The sequence below is a fragment of the Schistocerca piceifrons genome, chromosome 1 (assembly GCF_021461385.2).
Source record: "Schistocerca piceifrons isolate TAMUIC-IGC-003096 chromosome 1, iqSchPice1.1, whole genome shotgun sequence".
In the NCBI taxonomy this organism is placed as follows: Eukaryota; Metazoa; Arthropoda; class Insecta; order Orthoptera; family Acrididae; genus Schistocerca; species Schistocerca piceifrons.
Window position 1 is genome coordinate 1,238,991,709 of NC_060138.1, and position 24,237 is coordinate 1,239,015,945.

The 24,237-nt window shown below is 40.4% G+C and overlaps 1 protein-coding gene across 1 annotated transcript in view; it reads right to left on the reverse strand.

Annotated features, from left to right (window-relative positions):
- Positions 1 to 22,367, reverse strand: part of LOC124782008 (zinc finger protein 37-like) — a 148,290-nt gene extending 125,923 nt beyond the window's left edge. The window contains exons 1-2 of the mRNA XM_047253906.1: positions 22,129 to 22,367; positions 7,588 to 7,737 (exon numbers count right to left, since the gene is read on the reverse strand). Of these exons, the coding sequence (XP_047109862.1) occupies positions 7,588 to 7,737; positions 22,129 to 22,176 (198 nt within the window). The 5' untranslated portion in view covers positions 22,177 to 22,367. The remainder of the gene's footprint in view (positions 1 to 7,587; positions 7,738 to 22,128) is intronic.
- Between the last annotated feature and the right edge of the window lie 1,870 nt (positions 22,368 to 24,237).

The following is a 24,237-nucleotide window of genomic DNA, read 5'->3' on the forward strand; positions in this document are numbered from 1 at the left end:
TAGTGTGTTGAAAAGTAATCGAACTCAAATGTATACAAGCATCTCAGCCCCCCCCCCCCCCCCAACCCCACTCCTTATCTCCTTTACACACACACGCACACACACACACACACACACACACACACAAACGTACTTTTCTAATTAAGAAATTTACCTGGGTACTGCTATAATATATGTACTTGAATACTTTTAAAATTAGAAATGGAAAATGAAAACAATGCCATTTTTGTAACCATAATCCAATTAGCATAAAGGAAATGCCCTTGTTACTTCTGACTTATCACTACATGGAAAACATCAGACAGGTGCTGGAAACTGTAATAAGATGGTGACGGAAGCTAACACAATCAAAAATTGGGTCGACAGAAGCGTCCGATCCAACGCGTCGGCTTTGACCCGTGACGTAAGGGTGTTGTCGTGTGTGACGTCATGACGGCGCAGAGTTTGGTTTGAGTGTGGCTGTCTCCAGTTCTGTTTTGTCTTATTTTATTTACTTTTCTGATCTGTTCGTTCTATCTCATGAGATTTTTTTTTTTTTAATTTAAAAACACTTATTACTTATTTTAATTATCTGTTTCCTCGAATTTCTGTTTTAGTTTATTATATTTATCTTTCTGATCTGTTCGTTCTATCCCGTGAGATTTTTTTTTTTTAAAGACAAAAAACACTAATCAGCTACTGAAGCATCTTTATCTTCTATGGGTTGCAGGGGTTACGACCCCTGGGGAGGTGGGTGGGTATTCATGCGTGGCTGTCTTCACTTACACGTTGTAGCTACGCAAGGCGTCTAAATTTGTTTATATTTAGTTTGCCCCCCACCCAAAACGCCCCATTTCCCGCGCTTGTCCCATTAGTGTCATTAGGCTTCTTGTGGAAAGTGTGTGTGTTTGTTTTTGTTTCCGCCATATTTGTGACGTCATGGGTCAAAGCAGACGGGTGGGATCGGACGCTTCCGTATTTCCCAAAAATTTGGTGTTCATTCATTTCAATAGTGCACCCTAAGAGTACAGTGCTTTAAAAGGCATGATCCTTTGGAGATGGTACGCCATTGCTCTCCTTTGACCTTAGAACTCACTTACAAAGCTAGTTAAGCTAGTTATGGAAAGTAACTAGATAAAAGAAATTAACACAATCACCTGACAGGGAATTAAAATGAAATGTAACAAGTAGTGAAAGAGCATTTTCAGCAAAGACACAGTATGACAAAGAATGTTCATATTTGCTACTATTTTTCTCATATGTATGATAAATCCAGGTAAAATGGAAAGGAGATTCGTGTAACCTTAACTGTTCATGTACCAATCAATTTTCGTTCAACAGCTAACAATGACTAACTGTAAAGAGTATCACCCAAGTGGCCATCACCTGCTTCACCACATAAAGGTTATTTAATTCACCTGAAACAAACTTGTGTGTACCACTGAGCACATTTAGCTGCCCAGTACTGATATCCTTGTGGTCACAGAAATTGAATTTTCTTCAATTAAATGACACATTAGGAGCCTTAGTAGGACAAGTTCTATTTACACGGCTGTATATTTCTTGTAAGTTCAACTATTAATTCTACATTCGTTTTTCTGTGAGACTAATGGACCAGCATAGCAGTTCACATTTATGTAACCTACCAGAAAAATGTCATATTAAAGACAAATGGGATGAAAAACCAGGTTAAGTATTTATTACCCTCCCATATTAGTTTCATTGTACTCAATATCATTAAAACTATATTTCCTTTTGAACAAATACTTCAGCATTTGGAACAGATCTGAGCTATAATATATTCATTAGCTGCTATGCCACTGGTATAATTTCACTGTATCATGCTAGATACAAAATGAATGACATCAAATACTCTTCCCACTCTAATCATCTACACACTATGACACACATGTTGAGGCTTCTGATACCTCAAAACATACCTCCTTACCTAAGTCACCTTTTGCTTATTATGAGTGTATGCATTTGTGGACTATACAAAAAAAAGTCTTGCCTTACAAGCAATACTATCGTGAAGGTGTCCCACGGGAATACAGTAACAGCTTTTTTGAGAACGTGTGAAACCATCATTTGGGAGTTTATGAAATGCTGCTTCTTCAAGGTCAGACCAGCAAGGAGAGCTGACCCCTCAAATGCCCACCAATGTAAACATTGTCCCAGTTTGGGACTATCCACCACTATGTTCCCCATTATCAATGCGAAGTTGACAACGGGGATAATGTAAGAATCAGAGCATTGTCACGTGAAATAGTTTTCACATGTCAGTAGATGCCTGAATTTGTGAAAATTGGGGGGAGCAAAGAGGGTTGCATTTCTGCACCAGACCTGAAAAGAGGGCTCACTCGTTCCCTCCCTCTCACAATCACCATCAAATCCTGCAAATTGTAGTGGAATAAGTATATCAATTAAATGGACAAAAATGAACAAAATGGGTGAAAATGAATGAAATGGGCGAATGAATGAAACGAATGGGTCGTCAGTGACAGCTCATAAGCTCAGATTTGGGAAAGAAATTGGCCTTTCAAATGAATCATCCCAGGACACGTCAAACTACTGAGAGAAGTGTCACAGAAAATCTAAATATGGATGGTCAGACAGCAATTTGAAGTGTTGGCTTCCCAAACATGATTCCAGAGTCTTATCCCAGGTCTGCATGATTCAGCATAAGGCAGCAGAGCTTGTTCTACTTCTGTCTCAGGTGTGGGGGCACTGAACAACATTTTCTTTTATTGGTGGGAAGCTAGTAAGAGGGATGGGTAATCTTATAAATAAATGAATAATTGTGTTCAGGGCATTTATAGAAAAATGAATAATCGTGAGATTATGTGCTTTTGGGACACATGAAGAAGAACATTCTCCTTTTATAAATTAAGAGTATTACTGTTAATATTTCATATTTTCAAACAAACATGTTACGTGGCATCACTGACAAAACTTTACTGATCGGACTACACACTTGATACGCACACTTTATGATACACACTGCTAGTGAAAACATCAGTAACTGAAGGTGACAAGGGGAATCATACATGGTAAGTCTAAGAAATTCATCAAAGTTATGTAGTCAGCAGCATTTGCCACATCTTTTGCAACAGTTCTTAAAAAATCTCATCAAAAACAGTGCCCTGACTGAAATTTGGACTTCAGTGTGTGGTTAGTGAACCTACAGCAACGTAACTAGTATGAGTGTCTCAAAAACTGAAATAATTAAATTTTTTATAATTTTAAATAATTACATTTCAACAAACAATAAAAATGTATACGATTGTCAGCAAGCACCAAATTACGATAATCTTAACATAATATATATACACACAAAAATCAAGAGAGCTGGATAAAAATACTAGTTTTCTTCCATTTACATGCAGCTGACTGACACATAAAAAAAAAAGAAGAAGAGGGAAGGAGCCAGCAATTTGAATCGGTCACCTACAGACTTTTAAAAGAGTCCTGATACCTCACAAAATGTTGAACTCCGTGATCTACTAAGTCAACCACCTCATCAAATAGAGGGCAAGTCTCTAGCAAACTCCTTTAATGCCCTCTGTCAGCATATGAACAACATTCAGTTAATATGTGGTGCATTGATACAGTGACACAAATTGTGGTGCATTCTGCAGACTTTTTACAACACAGTAGGAAGCTATGGGTCAATGGGCTCTGCACTATACAAAGGTGACATAAAATAAACTTGTTTCATCTGAATGATGGGATGGAAGTGTACTACAGCCAGGTGATTTCCAGCCACTTTCTCTCCCTTATACTAGCGACGGCCCTCTCTATCTTACCCAGTTACTTAACTGACTGTAGGCAGGCCTTGAATGATCACAAGCCTATATGAAAGCTGCATCCGCAATCCCATTCCTTCAATGGAAGTTGGAGCATGTGAGGGAAGTTTTCATATGGGCACATCTCACCTCTTGAGAGCCACGACGATTATATATAGCTTAGCACTGAAGCCACTCCGTTAATCCTTAAGACTCTCTGGAAACATTCAACTAAAGCTATTCCTTGGAGTCATCTAAGTAAACCACTGCCACCAGAAGGGTCAGGTTGTCTAGGGTCAAATGATACTTCCTGAACTTACATGGGAACTGGATAAGGTGTTCCTTGAGATCATATATAGTTCAAAAAACGATATATACTAGATTTCTGTCCTGTACCAGGTCATGAAGTTAAAGAGAAAAAAAGTATCATCATTCGTTGTGGCAGAGATAGATGTGAATCTACCTTTAACAAAGATCATCCTGATTGATTACCAAAACTTTGAAGCAGGTATGGACCAATTAATGGAATTCAGAAACTCTTGCTATGATCTTTCTCTGCTATCTCTAATTATGTGCTTTTTTTTTTCTTCATTACCCGAAAGATCACTAAATTCTCTCTTGGTGTTCTGGTCCAGTGCTTCTGCAGTCACCCATTGTCTCTGAATGCTGACTCACATTTGTTATTCCATTGTAGAAGTGAAGTATTAATGTCTCAGAGGCATAGTAGATCACATTTGTGACGTGGTCCACTCAAGTCTTGACCTGAAATCCATAGCTTGATCTCAGCTTCAAAATACAAGTGTCTTGTGATTCAATGAGTTTCTTGAGGACTTCACCCTCTAGTCAAGTTTTATCCAAATCCGAAAACATATTATGTAAAATGAAATCCCCAAGAAGTACCCATGATGGGAGGAGTTACTTATTACATATTGTTGTTGTTGTGGTCTTCAGTCCTGGGACTGATTTGATGCAGCTCTCCATGCTACTCTATCCTGTGCAAGCTTCTTCATCTCCCAGTACCTACTGCAACCTACATCCTTCTGAATCTGCTTAGTGTATTCATCTCTTGGTCTCCCTCTACGATTTTTACCCTCCACGCTGCCCTCCAATACTAAATTGGTGATCCCTTGATGCCTCAGAACATGTCCTACCAACCGATCTCTTCGTCTAGTCAAGTTGTGCCACAAACTTCTCTTCTCCCCAATCCTAATCAATACCTCCTCATTAGTTATATGATCTACCCATCTAATCTTCAGCATTCTTCTGTAGCACCACATTTCGAAAGCTTCTATTCTCTTCTTGTCTAAACTATTTATCGTCCACGTTTCACTTCCATACATGGCTACGCTCCATACAAATACTTTCAGAAACGACTTCCTGACACTTAAATCTATACTCAAGAGTCTATTTATTGAGAGGCCAATGAGGTGAAAATGCTATGTATATGGTGATTATCAGTGAAATATGAATGACAATTGCTGTTGCCTTCGAGCTAGCCATGAATGGAACAGGTGACATGTGGCATGCATTACTCATGAATAACACCATCCTACTCTTGGCTCTATTGCCATTAAGATTTTCTTGCTCATGGAGAGAATAGGCTCTTAACACAAAAATCATTACAGCTTTCCAGGTGTCTCCTGCAGACAGAAGCATAGAGGTTTTTCCAGTGCTATCAGTTTGAGATCCTTCATGAAAGTTCTAAACTCACTAAAGTGCCTCTGATCAGTTGAGGTTTTCGTTCTCCTCCTCATTTTGTCTGCTGTGATGATGTGCAAAAGATGGTGTGGAAAATGGTAGTTGGGCTTTTTGGTTTTTCCAGCATGAGATCAATATTGAAGCCACTGCCTTCACCACTGTATTGTAGCAGTGTTCAGTGAAACAGTCTTTTTAATTTGATTTACTTGGTTTTCTCCAGTTTCTGGTTTTTCTCTTTCCTTGGAGGTGGTGATATTTGTGCGAACAAGTTTGTTGACAGTTTACATTATTGAGATTGAATGTTTGGAAAATCTGTTGCCTTTGAAGCATAACTGTTCAGAGAAAGTTTTCCCTTTGCAGCTGCAGCTGCAACTGCAAGAACATGTACTCAGGGCCAATTCTGAAGCCCGAATTTCAGTCAAGGCACTGTTTATGATGAGATTTTTTAAGAACTGTTGCAAAAGATGTGGCAAATGCTGCTGACTACATAACTTTGATGAATTTCTTAGCCTTACCATATGATTCCCCTTGTCACCTTTAGTTACCGATGTTTTCACGTCTCAGCTTAACACGGCAATCCCTACTTCAGCATAGGATGATCAACTGAACAATTTACACACTTTGGTGGAGATGTATATGATATACTAGATTCCTGCACCTTTGTTCCATGATGGCACAAAAAGTTTCCCCACTGCAGCAAACATACAACAAATGATCACAGTTTTGGTAATTAAAACATAATGTAGTATCTGATATAGAGGGTCTGACACTGAGTCACATAAACTCAGTTTTAATAAAGTATGGAAATATGGGAGAGCAGATGTTCCAAGTAATTGCAATTTTTTTCCTAGTGATCCACTTACTTTCTCGGTTATGTTCTTCACTTCTGTGGTACCTACATTTTCCCATTCACATTTTTTTTCAGGTCAGCTTTCACTGTATTGTGGCAGATAACTGCCTCCTTCCTGAAATTAACAGTGCTATACATTTCATTTGATTTTAAATAATCAAATATTTTTAGTGCCTAAAAACAGTATGACACTTCTGATAGCTCTATCTCCAACTGTAGCATGCTATTTTGAAGTAGTCTGAATCCTTTCAAAGACGAAACAATTGCTTACAAACCTTTGCTACTTTGGGAAAAATTTGGAGGGAAAATGTCCATCCAGACAGAGCTCTGTTTATCTGAATCAGCCCCATGGACTACGATGCTTCAACAGCTGCCCACTAGCGACAGCCGCCTAAAAGCATGCAGAAGGCTTTGAGGTTTGTTTTTTATGTAAGTTTTTACCAACCTTGTGATCCGAAGCAGATAAACTGAGAGTCATGCTCATGTCAACTGTTATGTCTCAAATATTTTCTGCACTATGATATCTCTCATGATATGGTTTGCAGGAGGGAAGGAAAAATTTTGTACAATCGTGCATCTTAACTTTTATCTCTTGTTATCAATAAATCTCTGACTGCCAAAGAATGACTTTTTTTCAAATTCCTGTGAGTCTAAGGGATTCAGGATGACTTCTTACTTGTGTGCATCACCACACCTCCTGTAGTTTCTATTTCTGTACTGGTAAGTAGAGAGACCTCCGATGTTGCAAATATTGTTTGTATAACACCATATAATTAATAATGTATGTGCCAAAGCTATTTTATCATGTGACGTGTAATGTTTTAGCTAGTCAGCAGGAGTGAACTACGATATCTTCTGAAAACTGAATATAATGTAACAGGACAGATAAAAAAACTACTCACCAAGCAGTGGCAGGAGAGCACACATATAAAGGTATTGAAATTTGCAAGCTTTCAGAACCTGTGGCTCCTCCTTCTGGCAGAAGGGAAAGTTGATTATTTTCAATGACATGATGGAATGTGTTACACTAAATACTATATTAATGCTGTTTTTAAATTACAAATATTTTTAGTAGATAAGTGTGGAATGTGTAGCAGGTGTGAGTGCTGAAACCAGTCTACTACACACTGCACTGAATCGCAATACTTCACATTCAGACAATGAAACTAAGATCTCTTCAACAGTACCTTTTTTCCATTTCATCGCCAAAAGCATAGCCAATATAAGAATAATTTACATACTTATCTGACACAATTAGAAACTGCTGCTACTAACCAGTGAAACATTTCCAGGGAAAACAGTCTTAAGTGCAGGAGGACCAGCCGTTGGGTTAGGAGGTAGAAGTGCAGCTGCTCCCAAGCATGGTGTTTGAACTTCAGCAGGTACAAATTTTGTGATGAAGATTGGTGTTCCAGGTGTAAGACCCTGAAATTTAATTTGTTTATTAAAATTTAAAACAAAATTAACTCAGTTGTGAAAAAAAAGTACTTTTAACAGTTGTGCATCCTTGATGATGAATTTTTAACAACTCTAACAGAAAACTGATCCAGGCATGACAGATATTCCATCTTCGCACCAATAACTCTTTTCAATCAAGGTATGTATAGTACTGACAGGACTTCTCCAAGAGGTAAAATGGTATGAAATGGAAATATAACAGTTACATTTGTTGCACTATAAAAACCTCTAGTGATTTAACCACAAACCCCACCCCCTCCTCTCCCTTCACATTTCATGGCCCCACCTTGAGCCAAGCTACAAGGTCACGAAACAAGTTACTACATTCATAGTTAAAAAACAAACATTCAAAATGAGATTTATAGTTTCATATAGTTCCTAGTATTACTGTATAGTGAAAAATTAAGTGAAAGAACTACTGCACAGAATAAAAGGAGTGTGCCAATTCAAAATCTCCCATCTTAGGCTTGAATATCTCAGGTTTAAGGTCACTTTAACTGTGTTCCAATTGCTGTTATGTTGCATTTGTCAGATCACTCCAAAGCACAAAGAATGTCTTTGAAAGACACTCAAAAACGTGTTGGAAAGGCACCTTGGATGCCTCTCACAATATGCAACCAAACATAGCCCCCCCCCCCCCCCCCAACACAAAGTTCTTTCCCAGCAGCTTGTTTTGCAGGAGTGTTTAACAATTCTCAATTACATTTTTAATCATGCTGAATATAAAAACTATTTGATGATATGTAGTCCATCAGCGAAGATCTGATTTACAAAGTGCATGGTGAATTTCGTTATGGATTAAAAAGGAAAATTTACTTGAGAAAACAACAAGATGAAATTGGTGGCCAGTACCTACGCCTAGGACGTAACATTTTTAAAACTGCCAATGGACACAAAACATAAGTCCTCCCGCCCTGGGATCTGAACGACCAGTTCCTTTTTAAATTTACCCAACTTATCCTACTTTCCTCAGCTCTGAAAGCCTCGATGATTTTGTGTACATTCAACATCCGCTTATCACTAGTACTAAAAATTTTACCTCCTGAGAGTAAGTATTGGTCAATAAATTTGTAACTCTCTTACATTTATGGATCTGGTAAACAATTATTTTGAGATTATAATAATGACATAACAAACTTACTATATGATGTAACAATACGAGGGAAGGAAAGTTGTTACTCACCATATAGCGTAGATGCCGAGTCGTGATAGGCACAATAAAAGATTCGCACAAGCATAGCTTTCGGTCATTAAGGCCTTTGTCAGCAGTACACACACACACACACACACACACACACACACACACACACACACACACACACACACACGCAAGCAAACGTAACTTGCACACACGTCTGCAGTCTGAGAGAGCTGAAACTACACTGCGAGCAGCAGCACCAGTGCATTATGGGAGTGGCGACCGGGTGGGGGTAAGGAGGAGGCTGGGGCAGGGAGGGGGAGGGATAGTATGGTGGGAGTGGTGGACAGTGAAGTGTTGCAGTTTAGACGGAGAGCAGGAAAGAAGGTGAGGGAGGGGTGGGGGCGGGGGTGGGGGCTAAGTACCAGAAAGAAGAGAGATAAAAATAAATTAAAAGACTGGCTGTGGCGGTGAAATGACGGACATAATTCTACTTTCGTATGTATTTTTTTGCACTTTTGCCCCACCATGGATCTTTGCTCTTTCTATCTGCATCTATACAGAAAAGTTTCCTTATCCCTATTCAGATCCCAGTCCCACATACTGTTCCTGCGTTGTTACTTGGCTCATGAAATCCCACCCTAAAAGCCTTACCATCAAATTACCTATTTCTGGTTGCCACCCCTCATTCACAATGACCTCCACCTGTTCAGATTCCGCCAATCCTTAGTCCTCGGCAACACAGTCCTGCAAAACCATATCAACCAAGCCCAATCCTCCTTGAAGTACCTTCTCTCCATCTGCAAAATTCACCTGCTATGTAATCCCAAATTCCTGGAACCAATAACACACAATGAACCTCTTGCCCTACAGGAACTTGAGCAACATGCACAACGCAACCTCAAAAAATGCTCCATCCTGCTCAATTCCTACTCCCGCATCGGAGTACCACTGTCCATCACTTCTACAACCACCTCCAGACCTCCCCCATGCCCCCTCATAGCTGACAAACCCTGTCTCACAGACCTATTACACTTATCCTACCCTCCAAAACTCACCCCCACAGAACTCAAAACCTAAACAGACACACAACACAGTCTTGAACCTTTCTTCCAGAACCCTTAGTCCCACAGAAATATCAGCCCTTTCCAAAGGCCTCACCTTTTGCCCCACTCCCAAATTCAACCATGCAGGATTAATTAAAGATGTTCTCCCGGTCCCAACAGTGGAAACACTTTTTGCCACCAACTCGACCAATCGGACTCAACCAAATGACCAATATTGAACCTTGCCTAACTGACTTCACTCCTCCATCCAACTGTGATGCACCCCCACTGCCTCCAAATCACACCCTGTTAACTTTCCAGAATTTCTTATCCTCGAACCTTGCTTCACCATCATTCCCCAAATCCCCCAACATACATACTTACCTTACATCCGCAGCAAGAACTGCAGTCCACCATCTAAAAACTGATCCCAATCTTATAATCCTACCTGCAGGCAAAGGTTCCACCACCATAGTTTTGAACTGCAAGGATTACGTGGCAGGACTCCATCAGATGTCAGATACTTTCACCTACAAACCATGCCACAGTGATCCCATTCCAGCAGTCCAGCAGGATCTCCAGTTACTACTCAAATCCTAAGGCCCATCCCAGAACCTCTCCCCAGAGTCCATCTCTCTACTTACCCCTACCACTCCCTGCACTCCCACCTTCTACATGCTTCCTAAAGTCCACCCTAAACCCAACCACCCAGGACGCCCCATTGTGGCCGGTTACTGTGCCCCTACTGAGAGAATCACTTCTGTCATAGACATAGACCAACAACACCTTCTACCTATTACCCAGAACCTATCCTCCTATATAAAAGATACCAACCATTTCCTCGACCAACTCTCACAAGTTCCTTTCCCTTTACCACACAGTGCCCTGCTCGTCACTACTGATGCCACCTCCCTGTACAGTAACATTCCTAATGCCCAAGGCCTTACTGCTATCGAACACTACCTTTCCAGACGCCCTATGGATTACAAACCGACAACTTCCTTCCTAGTCTCCATGATCAACCATATCCTCACCCACAATTACTTCTCCTTTTAAGGCATTACCCACAAACAAATCCGCGGTACGGCTATGGGCAGCCGCATGGCATCATCCTATGCTAACCTATTCATGGGCCATCAAGAGGAATCCTTCCTAAAAACCCAGAATCCTAAACCCGTCACCCGGTTCAGATTCACTGATGACATCTACGCTACCTGGATTAAAGGTGAGGACACCTTTTTCACATTCCTCCAGAACCTCGAACAACTTCTCTCCAATTTGCTTCACCTGGTCCTACTCAACCCAACAAACCACCTTCCTAGAGGTTGACCTCCTCCTCAGAGATGGCTACATCAGTACCTCCGTCCATAACAAACCTACTAACCACCAGTAATACCTCCACTTCGACAGCTGCCACCCGTTTCATACCAAGAAGTCCCTTCCATACAGCCTAGCCACCCATGGTCATCGCATCTGCAGTGACAAGCAGTCCCTCTCAAAATATACCAAGGGTCTAACTAAAGCCTTCACTGACCGTAATTAACCTCCCATCCTTGTACAAAAACAAATCTCCCGTGCCTTATCTTTCCAGTCTCCCACCACCTCCCAAAGTCCCACAGTCCGGCCACAGAGGAGCATTCCCCTCGTAACTCAGTACCATCCGAGACTGGAGCAACTGAATTACATTCTCCGCCAGGGTTTCAATTACCTCTCGTCGTGCCCTGAGATGATTTAGTGTCCTACCCACTATCCTTCCCCCCCCCCCCCCCTACCGTGGCATTCCGCTGCCCACCGAACCTACACAATATACTCCTCCATCCTTACACAACCCCTGCTCCCTATCCCTTACCTAATGGCTCATACCCCTGTAATAGACCTACATGCAACACCTGTCCCATACATCCTCCTACCACCACCTACTCCTTCCGGTCACTAACATCACCTATCCCATCAAGGGCAGGGCTACCTGTGAAACCAGTCATGTGATTTACAAGCTAAGCTGCAACAACTGTGCTGCATTCAATGTAGGCACAACAACCAACAAGCTGTCTGTCCGCATGTACGGCCACCGACAAACTGTGGCCAAAAAATAAGTGGATCACCTTGTAGCTGAACACACTGCCAAACATGATACCCCTCATCTCAATGACTGCATCACAGCCTGTGCCGTATGGATTCTTTCCACCAACACCAGCTTTTCTGAATTGCACAGGTGGGAACTTTCCCTGCAATACATCCTACGTTCCCATAACCCTCCTGGCCTCAACCTTCGTTAAGTCACCCCCTCACCCATCCAGCCCCCTTCCTGTTCCCATTCCAGCGCTACACAGCCGTCATTTCACCGCCACACCCAGTCTTTTAATTTACTTTTATTTCTCTCCTTTCAGCTACTTAGCCTCTCCCCCCTCTGCACCTTCTCTTCTGCTCTCCGTCTAAACTGCAACACTTGACTGTCCTTCACTCCCACCAAACTATCCCTCCCCCTCCCCCTGCTTCCTCCTTACCCCCACCCAGTCGCCACTCCCATCATGCACTGGTGCTGCTGCTCGCAGTGTAGTTTCAGCTCTGTGACACTGCAGATGTGTGTGCAAGTTGCACTTGCGGGAGTGTGCGCGTGTGTGTATGTGTGTCTACTGCTGACAAAGACCTTAATGGTTGGGAGCTATGATCGTGTGAATCTTTTTATTGTGCCTATCGCTACTCAGCATCTCCGCTATATGGTGAGTAGCACCTTTGCTTCCCTCGTATTGTTACATTCCATTCTGGATTTTACATTGTTTGATTTTTACTACATGACTGATATTAATGACTTTACCATTATTGATTGGCAGAATAAGAACATCAGAATGTAGTATGAACTGTCAATGTTCTTCAGTCTTTATTTTCAGTTTACAATGCCATCAAACAACAACTGATTATGTAGTCAATAATGTTTTTTATAGTGTTTTATTACTAGATCTTGCATTGAATTACACATATTTCAATGATGTATCTGTTTTCCATCCTCTAATAAAATGCCCTACGTACCTCACACAAACAAGAGTTTACCCCAATCCATGGGCCAAAGACAGAACACTCCTCATGTGGCAAAATCTGTATAAATGTTGTCTTCCTAATGGTGCCTGGTATACATAAAGTGTCAATATGTGGTAAAAATAGATAAGAATGATGTAGCCCCGTCACAAGTTGCAATTTAATCACACTGCTGGAAACAAAAAAGTTCACTGCATTTTAATACACAACAAAGCAGGATTCCATATCTTGCTTAAAGGGGAGTTCTCGTGTTTCTAAAAAGCATGCAGTATGTCCTTTCCTCAGTCTATATTGCATTGGGGGGGGGGGGTCAGGAGGGAGGAGGAAGGAAGATGTCATCCCTGGAGTAACATCAGTCCACTAACTTGAACACAGCATATCATCTGAGGACAGCTTCCACCTTTTCCTGAGGTGGCCTGGTTGCTTGCACATTAATAATTATTCAAGGAACTGAACTCCATTCACCCCTAATATTCACTCTAGTGGGTAATCACTAATTCAGGCTTTCAGAGTCTGGTGAATATTTGGTGCAAGTGAGCTAGGTGTTCTGCTTTGGAAGGTGATATGAAGAGTTGATAGACTTAAGTCTATGTCCCAAATGGTGATGGCCACAAAATATCTGTGTGGTGGTGGTCGTGCACAATCCAAGTTTCATTTGCGTTAATCTGAGGAGTCGAAGCAGATTGAAACCCACAATCTTAAGTTGGGGAGGGATTACGCGATTGAACAGTAAGGTTAGCCGCCCCTCGACATGCAACAGTTCATCTGGAATTAGTGACATTGACCAGAAATTTGATCAAAATGTGATAGTATGTAGGTGTGGTAAAATCATGGCATTGACAGGATTCACGGCACAGAAGGAAAATAACTGAATAAGAGATAAAAGTATATGGGTTGGGCTGGTCTGCAGGCCAGACAGCAGACGGGGCCCACTGGGGTTCATCTACAGTTTGAGACACTGTCTCCATGCCTACCCCCCCCCCCCCTACTCCTGACCCAATGCAGTGGTAATAAAGTAAAATAAATAAATAATTCTATCTAGCAGAGGTAGGGAGGATATCTGTAACAGCAAAAGTGAAAAGGCTAAAATTGTAACAAAGATCAGCAGGACATATAGTAGCAACATAAGGTTTCCTCAGGGATCAGCATGTGGCAGGAGGTGTCCCTTCCACTATTGTTTCACCTCCTGTCTGTTGTAGCGGAAGTGTAAAAGATGTGAATACAGCCCACTCTCTCTCAGAAAGCACAGAAATGTCTTCAACTGGTCTATCATCATCAGTTGGTATCAAGGATAATAAATCCTTAAAGTCTTGGCTAAACTGGATTGCTATATAAAGGGGAACCCCTAAAAAATTAAGATAGGGTGTGACAAAAAAGGGCTAACGACATCTAAAACTAATTAAAAACAGAATAAAGAGGTGTGACCGAGGCAGCTGGTGGAGTAAGTTGGGTCAAGGTTGTAGCACACTAAAGGAGACACCCCAACCCCCACAACCCAACTCTGCCATTAAAGCACTATAAAACATTAGACCTGAGAATAAAAACCAATTTCTTCTACGTTTCTACGAATAACCATTTCAACTGTTTGTACATCATCTGCTAACATTAGAGAATTGGAGACAAAGAATCGGAAAGATACACTTGGCATGGAGAACCAGAATGGGTGAGCAGTGCAGTGGGATGTGAGCTACTGTCTGTAAGGGACAGTGTATTCCTTGCAAGAAGAATTGAAAGAGAAGCGCCTTCTAGCCGTAGTCTGCTTCATAATGTTGAACTTATTAAAGAGGGAGTAGCTCACTAGATGATCCAACTCTTAACCAGTAGAGGTCTTACTTGCACACACAATCTGCATCTAGGATCATAAAAACGAATGTTTGGTGGGTAAGCGATTCTCCAACCATGAATGGTCAGCCAGATCATTCACTGGGAGACACACAATTTGGGGCCCAGAAAAAGACAACTTAGCAGGTAGTATCACTAATGTCAAAGAGAAGATTCTGAAAGCAGATATCACAGGATGACAAAGGCATCACAGATCAACAGCTTGGAGACCACTCATGAAGACACTATAAACTACACCACAGTCAAGGGAGAGCTGTTAAATAAAACTTATGGCTCTGCTAATAGCTATGAGTCCAGGGGTTCCATTACAAAAACACTATGTCCCTTGCAACTTAAGCCATTCCTGACCAGTAGGAAATGTAAAAGCATTTACCACTCCATCCATGATTTCATTGCCATCATTGTAAATGATGGCAGCACCCTGATATGACTGAAGAACTGAGAGAAACAGATAGTAAACCACCATGGGAGAGACAAACTTTAGATCCTTGATGTAGAGCGATTCTAGTATTAAAAAAGGAGGATTGCACAGGAATACAGAAGTAGAATTTTCTAAGGTGGGTGTAGGAAGACCCTGGAAGAGGGGCTCAAGGTGCATTCCAACTGGGAAGCCCACCCGAGGTAAAGTGACAGGGTCAATATCCCCTGTATTCAAAATAATTAAATAAGCTGGGTGATTAGGAATTGTCATTTGGTGATTTCATAATTGAGCAAGAGTTGGTAATAAAAGAAATGAAGAAGTAAGAGGCCCACTTTGACAAGCAGACTGTGTAAGGGACTCGTCTGGATAGTGCCAGTGGTGAGTCTTACTTCTTCATACTGATGTAATGGGCCCAATAATTTCAAAGCCATAGTTGCTGCTGAACAATACATCTGGCAACCATAGTCCAGCCGGGATGAGACAAGTCCCCAGTACAAGCAGAATAGAACAGTGCAATCCACAAACAGTGCAAGAGGTCAACACAAGGAAGCAGAGAACGTTCAGCTTTCGAATGCAGCTATTCTTGAATGTCACGTCAGCTTTTTATGAATGATGAGTTCCAAAAATAGAAACTGTGCAACAACATTGGTACTTGTCAAGGGATACTGAGTTTTTGCCTGGTTTAAGGATTGGAATTATGATACTATGTCTGTAAAGACAAAACACCTTCTAGACAAATAGGGTTAAGGACTTTGAGTTGATGGACCCCAAGAGTCGCATTCAGATGTCGCAACACCTGATTATGAATGAATCAGTGCCCGGGGCCTTATGTGGTGAGTCGAGAGCCAGAAGCAGCTCTCAGTCAGTAGAGGGTTCATCATATATTTTGTGATTATAGAGGCAAGGAATAAGGGCATGCCTACAACTTGTCTTTTAATACATTTGAAAGATAACTGGGTAAGATGACAATGCCAACATTGTTGCAAAGTGGGTCAGGAGCTGTTCAGCAAGAAACAATGCATTGGTAGAAATACCATGATGGAGGAGGAGACCACAAACAGCTGTTGATCACTGGTGATTCAGCCTGGCACAGGCTTGGGAGAAGGGGCATATGTTCCCAAGCAGAAGATTAAGCAGTTCCAGCATTCTTTCTAACTTTGTTTAATTAGGTAGTGAGTTTCTCGACAGAGCCTCTTGAAAGGAATTAGGGTGGTCTGTCAAGGACGTCACTTTAGACATTGTAGGGCTTTTTGATGGTTCTGAATAGCTGTTGTAATGTCTTTGGTCCACTATGGTACTGGCAACCTATGGACGGGTTAATAGAAAGGGGGAATAGCAGTTCCAGTGATACAGCTTATTGCTTTGGTGATATCTCAGACCTCATCAATGCAATATGACAGAGAAGGGACGAAGATGATGGCAGAGGTATACACCTGCCAGTTTGCCCTTCAGGGAGCACAATGGGGCAATTGTTCTTCCACCCGATTACAAGGAAGTGACAATCTCCGGAAAGTGAAGACTGTGGTATAGCAACCTTTGTATCAAAGCCATAATAATGGGGAATGACACTGTTGTAAGGTCAATGCCTGAATCAGTTCCATGGATAGGGGTACCACCACTGAGGAGAGAGAGATCAGGAACAGAAAGAAGTTGGTCAATCAGACTGTCTCTGTCAGAAAACATGGACACAGGGTGGTCACAATTAAATCCCTAAGTAGGAAAAAGAGTGGAGGGTTGTAGGATTAAGGTGGCCATCTCAAAGGTACATCAGTGACCTGCCTAGGGATAAATAAACATTGGAAATGGTGATTGCTGAGTTGTTCACACTCACACTGTTATTGTTCCCTATGTAGTATGGAGATATTCTTCTTAGTGACGACATCTGTGCAAATTCAATACCATAGGGACGAGATATAAGTTCTCCAGGCTTCAAAATATGAGAGGCAATCAGAGACCTTAAGTTTCAGGAATTTATGTTCCATAGTAGGGTAACACACTTCAGAGATCAGGTAGGGTGATCACCTCCACACCTGACACAGAATAGTGGCAGTTTACATGATTAATTTTCATAAAGCAGCAGACCACAGTTTCCACAAATTGGGCTGTTGGCAGAACAATAAGACATGTGACCAAAATGTTGTGGTAAACCATCATTTTGACTTTCTCAGGAAGTGCATCCCACACAAAAGCTAGGATGCTTGCTCTGGTGTTAACCTTATTGTCTAGCAGTCCTGATGTACACAATGTATGAAGTGGTACCCTCTCACTTCAAGTTTTTCCGCAACTGCTCATCTGTCTGCAGCATTAAGTCCCATTGCAAATTAAACCCTTTACCAGATTCAGAAGTGGTGTAATGGTAACAGGTACATCACTAACTTTCTTACAACGGAGTAACACTTGTGACTGGATGGGTTTTTCTGCTTTAACTAAGACAGAACAACTTACTGAGGGAATCGATAACTCAAAACACACTTTTGATTGTGTGTATAAAGATGTGTACTAGAAATTTTCAATGATAGATGCTCAATAGATAATCTTGGTGCATCAGTTATTGTAAATAATAAAGAGCAGTTTTGGTTTTCAAAGACAAGAGTCACTCTTTTTACACAGCCAATACTTAACTTGCATTAACTAAATATTGAGCCTGAATATTTAAAGTTACTCAGCATTTCAGAGAATTACTAACAGTGCACTACATTTGCCTTAAGTAAATATACAGACCATTTCAGAGAATTACTAACAGTGCACTACATTTGCCTTAAGTAAATATACAGATCATAAGTAAATTTTACAATCCAATCTAATCAAGACAATAACTCTGAATTATTTTTGGCACCTTAAACAGCTCCTCACAGTTAGGTTGCTAACCAAATTCTCTTCGTAAAGAGCAGAAAAAAAACATTATATCTAATTTTACAGAGCCTCAGATAATAATCTTAAAAAGCATAATATTGAATCTAATTAATCTGGACTCTCCCTTATGTCAGCAGAATTAAGAACATTGATAATAATCAGAAGTTTATGGTATTCTAGTATTGCACCAAGCCCAAAACCTGAACGATCCAGTCTATGTTTAAAAGAAAAAAAAAGCTAAGATTCAAGTAACCTCACACTTTTGTTAGCTCAATTAGCTACTCAAAATATTCCTTTTTGCATGTGTCCATAGCCCTACCATAACACCTATGGAGTCCTGTGTTCAGGGGAACTGGTAGATATTAATTTATTCTTAGTGGCCTGACTGACTGTGTGAGTTTGTGGCTCCTTTACCAACCGCACAGAGTAAAAAAACAGGAAAGGAGTCTCCCAATCACCACAAATCATTCTCACCATGGCCGTGTTAATGAGGACTAATTGCACTGACTAGCCAGCTGGATATCACAGAATCTATTAGGCATGAACGGATGTTCCCTAGCAGGAGCCTACAGAATGACCAGTAAGTCTACTCCCATAATGGGATATATCACACCACTGACAGCAAACAGCTGCAAATTTGTCGAAGATGAAAACTAACTGATATAATGAGGTAGATGGAGGTTTTGATTGTCAACACATTTGTGGTATACAGGTAACTGTCATCAGTGTTACACTATGGGAGATGAAAGGATAAGTGCCTGACACATTAGCCCATCTCCGACAGATCTTAATTTCATGGAATGTTCCATTACAAACAGTCACCTGCCATCTCTCATCTAACCAGTTACTGTTTATACACATCTGTGGATATGTTTCCATGTTCATTTTTTCACAAGGGGGTATGTGAGTGGGGGGAAGGGGACGGAAGAAGAGCAGAGCATCACCTCCAAACTACATGCGATACCACCTTCCAATGCTTAACTATATGATTCTCAGTCTTCACAGGCATGGCAATGATGCCCACAGATGGATACATCTGTACAATATATGTTGCCTGCCCTAAAGTGATGAAGTCACTGGGGCACAAAGTGTCTGTCTTAAGGGTAGGTGTGGTAATCAAATTCTTGGGATGTTGTCACTGAATGCACAGTGCACAGAAGCAACACAGTAGATGCAACTTTGTGCAACTACCTATTCCTCCTGTGCAGCACCGCACTTCTCAAGGTGCTTAGCATTATAACTGTGTGCCTGATGATTTTGCAGATTTTACAAAATGGTGAAGCTAAAATGCCCTTACCCTTGTAGTCATCTACTGACAGAGCTGAAGTGATAAAGCTGTACTTGTGTAATGAAAAGTAATGTGTGTGAAGACATATTATTTCTTAACAGAAAAAAGCCCAATGATAATGATCAAGAATGCACCAAAATTGTTAACTTATTAATAAAAAAGTGTGACTTGGACTTTTGATTTATTAACACTGTAGTATCAGTCATTTAATTCCAACTGATGTTAGTGGAAACTCAGTGATTCTTTAATTGCAAAAAGCACAGAAGTAAGTTGTCCTACCCGAGTGGTTTGCTGCAGTCACATCAACATTTGGTAGAAGATCTGTCATGATGAAGGAGTTTTTGTGATAAGTTCCTATGAGATCAAACTGCTGAGGTCATCGGTCCCTAGGCTTACACACTACTTAATCTAATTCAAACTAACTTACACTAAGGACAACACACACGCCTAAGGGAGGACTCGAACCTCAGACGAGGGGAGCCGCGTGAACCATAGCACGTCGCCAGACCGTGCAGCATGATGAACAATGATGAATTATTTAAGACACTGCTATTGCTGGTCTTGTGCCACATGCCTTTTGCAGCTAATTGCATTGGCATCTGCTGTGGCTGATTATGCAAAGTTTTATTTTATTTGCATCAGCTAAGAGCAGGTAGTCTTTATTGATCCAAGAGATTACAGATGTAAGCCTGGAGACTATACAACAGACACAGTGCACATGAAAACAATAAGAGCCTCATACACACAGCAACTGATAATAATGTGTGTGTGTGTGTGTGTGTGTGTGTGTGTGTGTGTGTGTGTGTGTGGTTTGAGGTTTTCGGGCGCTAAACAGCGTGGTCATCAGCGCCCAAACGCATAGAAACAGGAACACATGCGGTGAAGGAACGAAGACGGACAGCGAACAAGGACAACGGCTAAAAGACACAGGCCTGACGCAGTTCCAAATCCTCACATACTGAAGCAAAACAAGAGGAGAAGAAACGCCCTAAAATGGAAAGAAAACACAAACAAGTAGGTAATTGTGACTGGCGGACCTCTTACCTAAAACCTTGTTGAGCCAGTCACCCAGCAGCACATTAAAATCCTCTCCCTAAAATCCGAGGCAACAAATTGGACAGGACACAAAATCATAAGACCTTAACCACAGTCGTTGCATCGTCTAGCAAAATAGAGGGCAAATCTGGTGGCAAGGAAACCACCGCCCTCTGGTCAGAGAATAAAGGACAGTCAAGTAAAATGTAGCGGACAGTAATCTGGACGCCACAAGCACTGCAGATTGGGGGGTCCCCCCGCCTGAGTAAAAAATTGTGCGCTAAGGGACTGTGCCCGATGCGGAGGTGAGTGAGGAGAACCTCATCCCGCCTGCATGACAAGCCAAGCGTCTAACATTGATATTGTTTCATTAATTTTATCTTTCGCAGTTGCATAATGTACATGGAAATAATTATTATCGACTCCAACTAAAATTATTTAGCTATCAATCTGATCTGTTAACTGTCATCGGGCAGTGAAAGTATACCTATAACATATATTGCTGGAAGATCACAGCTGATACAAAGCTGACAGTTTTAGATTTTGCATTATTTGATATGAATGAGTGGTAGGCCTGTGTGTGTGTAGGTGAATTTATGTGAAAATGAGAGTGTGTGATTGCAGTTTAAAAAGAGGTTAGTGTTTTACACATTGTTCCTTACAGCTGTTTAACAACATTTGTCTCAGACTATTCTTGCTATTGCACTAATAACTTCACTGTTGAGTGCACTTAAATAAAAATAATAATAATAATAATAATACAGTAAACACACACACACACACACACACACACACACACACACACACACACACACAGTCTGAAACAAATGAAGGCAGTCTACGGTTTAATACATCATTGATGTTGGGATTATTGACAGAGCACAGGTGCTGACCGTTAAAGGCTTAGGATGAGAACACACAGTACGCGTTTCAAAGGAAACATCCCGGTATTCGGATTAATTAATGCTGAGCAATCCTGTAAACCATATTTGGACGTCAGATTAAAATTTTTTTAATTTGCAAAACCAAACAGTAGCCAGTTCAGTATCGCTCCCACTATTTGACTGCTGTAAACTTCATGTGTAATCCTTAAAATGTATATTCATCACGTAAATTCAGTTTTCACATAGCATAAATACTGCAACTAACGATGCAGAATTACACTTGTGAGACGCTTATTTTGAATGTTTGTCAACATCGGCAGCTTTTCGCCAACAATGGGCACAATTAAGATTTAAGTTCTTGCAATGTTGCAGTATACCGGCTAAGCAGTCCCCAGTAATATTTTGGCATTGTTAACATTTGCGGAACTCTAAGATTGTGTTCGGATAAAATAAGATCGCAGCAAATATGACGCAGGAGGCACATAACCCTAAACTTGTAAAATCCTTTATACACAGAAATATTTCATTCTTGACGAATGTAGGGCCACCTACAGCCTCTGTTATGGGAGAGAACACATTCAGAGTAGTACGCCTTTATCTGTTTTGCGTCTCGATGAACACAGTAAATTTTCTAGTTAGTTATTCCCAATATTATTTTCCTAAAAGAATCTTTCCTGTAATCGACTGAAAAAAACTTAACAAGCAACGGCAAATTAGGTGACTAAAAAATAGGCAGCAAAGATTGACCTGTCAACACAGTACGCATGTATATATGTGATCAAATAAAAAACCAAACGTAGTATATAATTTCAACTTACCTCTACTTGATATATACTTTCCACTACAAATGGAACTCGATCAACCATTATATCAAAACAAGAGGAACTCAAAATGGTCAAACTGTGATATATTCTTTGCAACTACTGGACCCTCTTCAATTTTATTAACTAATTACAATAGAGTGCACCACCACATAAAAATAGCGTAATCGTGGTGGCACCTCTACATCTTCCAAACACCTATCATTCATCCCTATCCATCACAACATAAACCTACATAGAATCATCTACATCAACGGAAGATATTACAGTCGCTTCACTAGAAATGTCAAAGCCATACGCCTTGTTTCCACAGGCAACGAAAACTTGCACATGAATCCCCCCACCACTACATCGGCCAGTCAAATGGCCCTTGGATACACCCTAGCTGCTAACTTTCGTGCCAGTTGACCTAGAAAAATTAAAAGTCTTATGCACCTCCACTATCATCCTCTAAGAGCTTCAGCAACTACCGCTAGGTAGATCTGCTCTCATTCTGCTTTGATTTTATTTTGAGAGTTGATCGAGGTTCTGATAGAGCACTTACTAAATTTTATGGTTTATGTGCTATATAAACTGAGAGGTTGTGTTAGTGAAACTTTCCCACTATGTGCATAGTTCGCTTTCTTTACCTCCCATCTCACATGTGGAAACTTGCTACGGGAAACTCACGTGGATCTAAGACACTATTAAAGGGCAAAAAAGGCTATCAGCTGCATATCGGGACTCATACCGCGAGAATCACGTAGAAATTATTTTAGGGAACTGAATAGCAACACAATCCATAGTTTACATGTTTATAGTTGCCTAGTATACACCAAACAAAATCTGAGTACTTTCACCTTAGGCTGTCAATGCAACTTCACAATACAAGAAGCAGACACACAATGAGCATGTCATAATCCAGCTGGAAAAGAGCACAACAGCCATAAATATCTTGGCCTTGGCATATTTTAACAAACTACCTAAAATGTGCACTCAGTACCATTGAAAAATTTAAATGCATAGCAACAAAAGTGAAAAGTGAAACTTTTTATGTGGTGAAGTAATTTGAAGGATATATAATACATGACTTGGTGTTTTGATAAGTTACAATACAAAATTATAACTTGGAATATTTTATAAAGTTACTTGTGTTATATGTTGAAACATTGTGACAAGGTGTATTAGATCTGCAAACAATGGTCAGTTTGTGTAACATTGTGCTTTCCTAAAGCAGTTACTTAAATAAATACCTTCTTGCAACATAATTAGGCAAATATCCATGTAAGAAGAGCCTAAAATAGTAATCATTAACGCACATACATTTTTTATGATGGCACTGATTGCGCAGAAACATAGTTAAAAATGAATAAATATACTTTTCAATTCTGTCCCATCCAAACTTTGCACTACTTTGCAAAACAGCCATACAAACACTATTCTATTTAAATGGTTTTTAATTAGGTCAAAATGAGCTTTAAATTAAGGTACAAATTCCACTTAATCATAGTATTTACACTCAACGACTAAAATGAAACATTTTTATCATTAATCTGAAATTAAAATACTTTTATAGTATTGACGGTTCTATAATAACATGAATGCCAGCAAGTTCATTCTCTCATGGCACATCATTAATCTGTTTCGTCACTTCAAATGATGCTTAGTCACTTTATTACAAATAAGTAATTATAAGGCATTTCTGAAGGCTTGAGATTCCTGTCACAAGTTTCAAGAACATTTAGTATCTTTATTAAGCATTTATTTAAGTACTTTTTATGACTAGGAGCTTTGTTGTGATGTTAACTACTGACATACAATTCAAGATCTGTGGCATCAAATGAAAAATGATGAAATAAGTGTACAGTTCCCAGGTCTCTTGGGGTTACATATAACTTCTGTACAGAGCAAGAAACTATCTCAAAAGGCTAAAAGGCTTCAGGGATAGTTTTATTAGTTCATTTACTTATTTAGCGACATTTCATTCTCTTTGGACAACGCTTTTATAATGGTGTCTGTTGCCCTCAAATGATATACACGAGAAATCCATTTACATTTCTGTTATTTGAAGGGCTTATTTCAACAGTGGTACAAGTCCATTACCTCCTCTTTTCTGCCTATAATGCT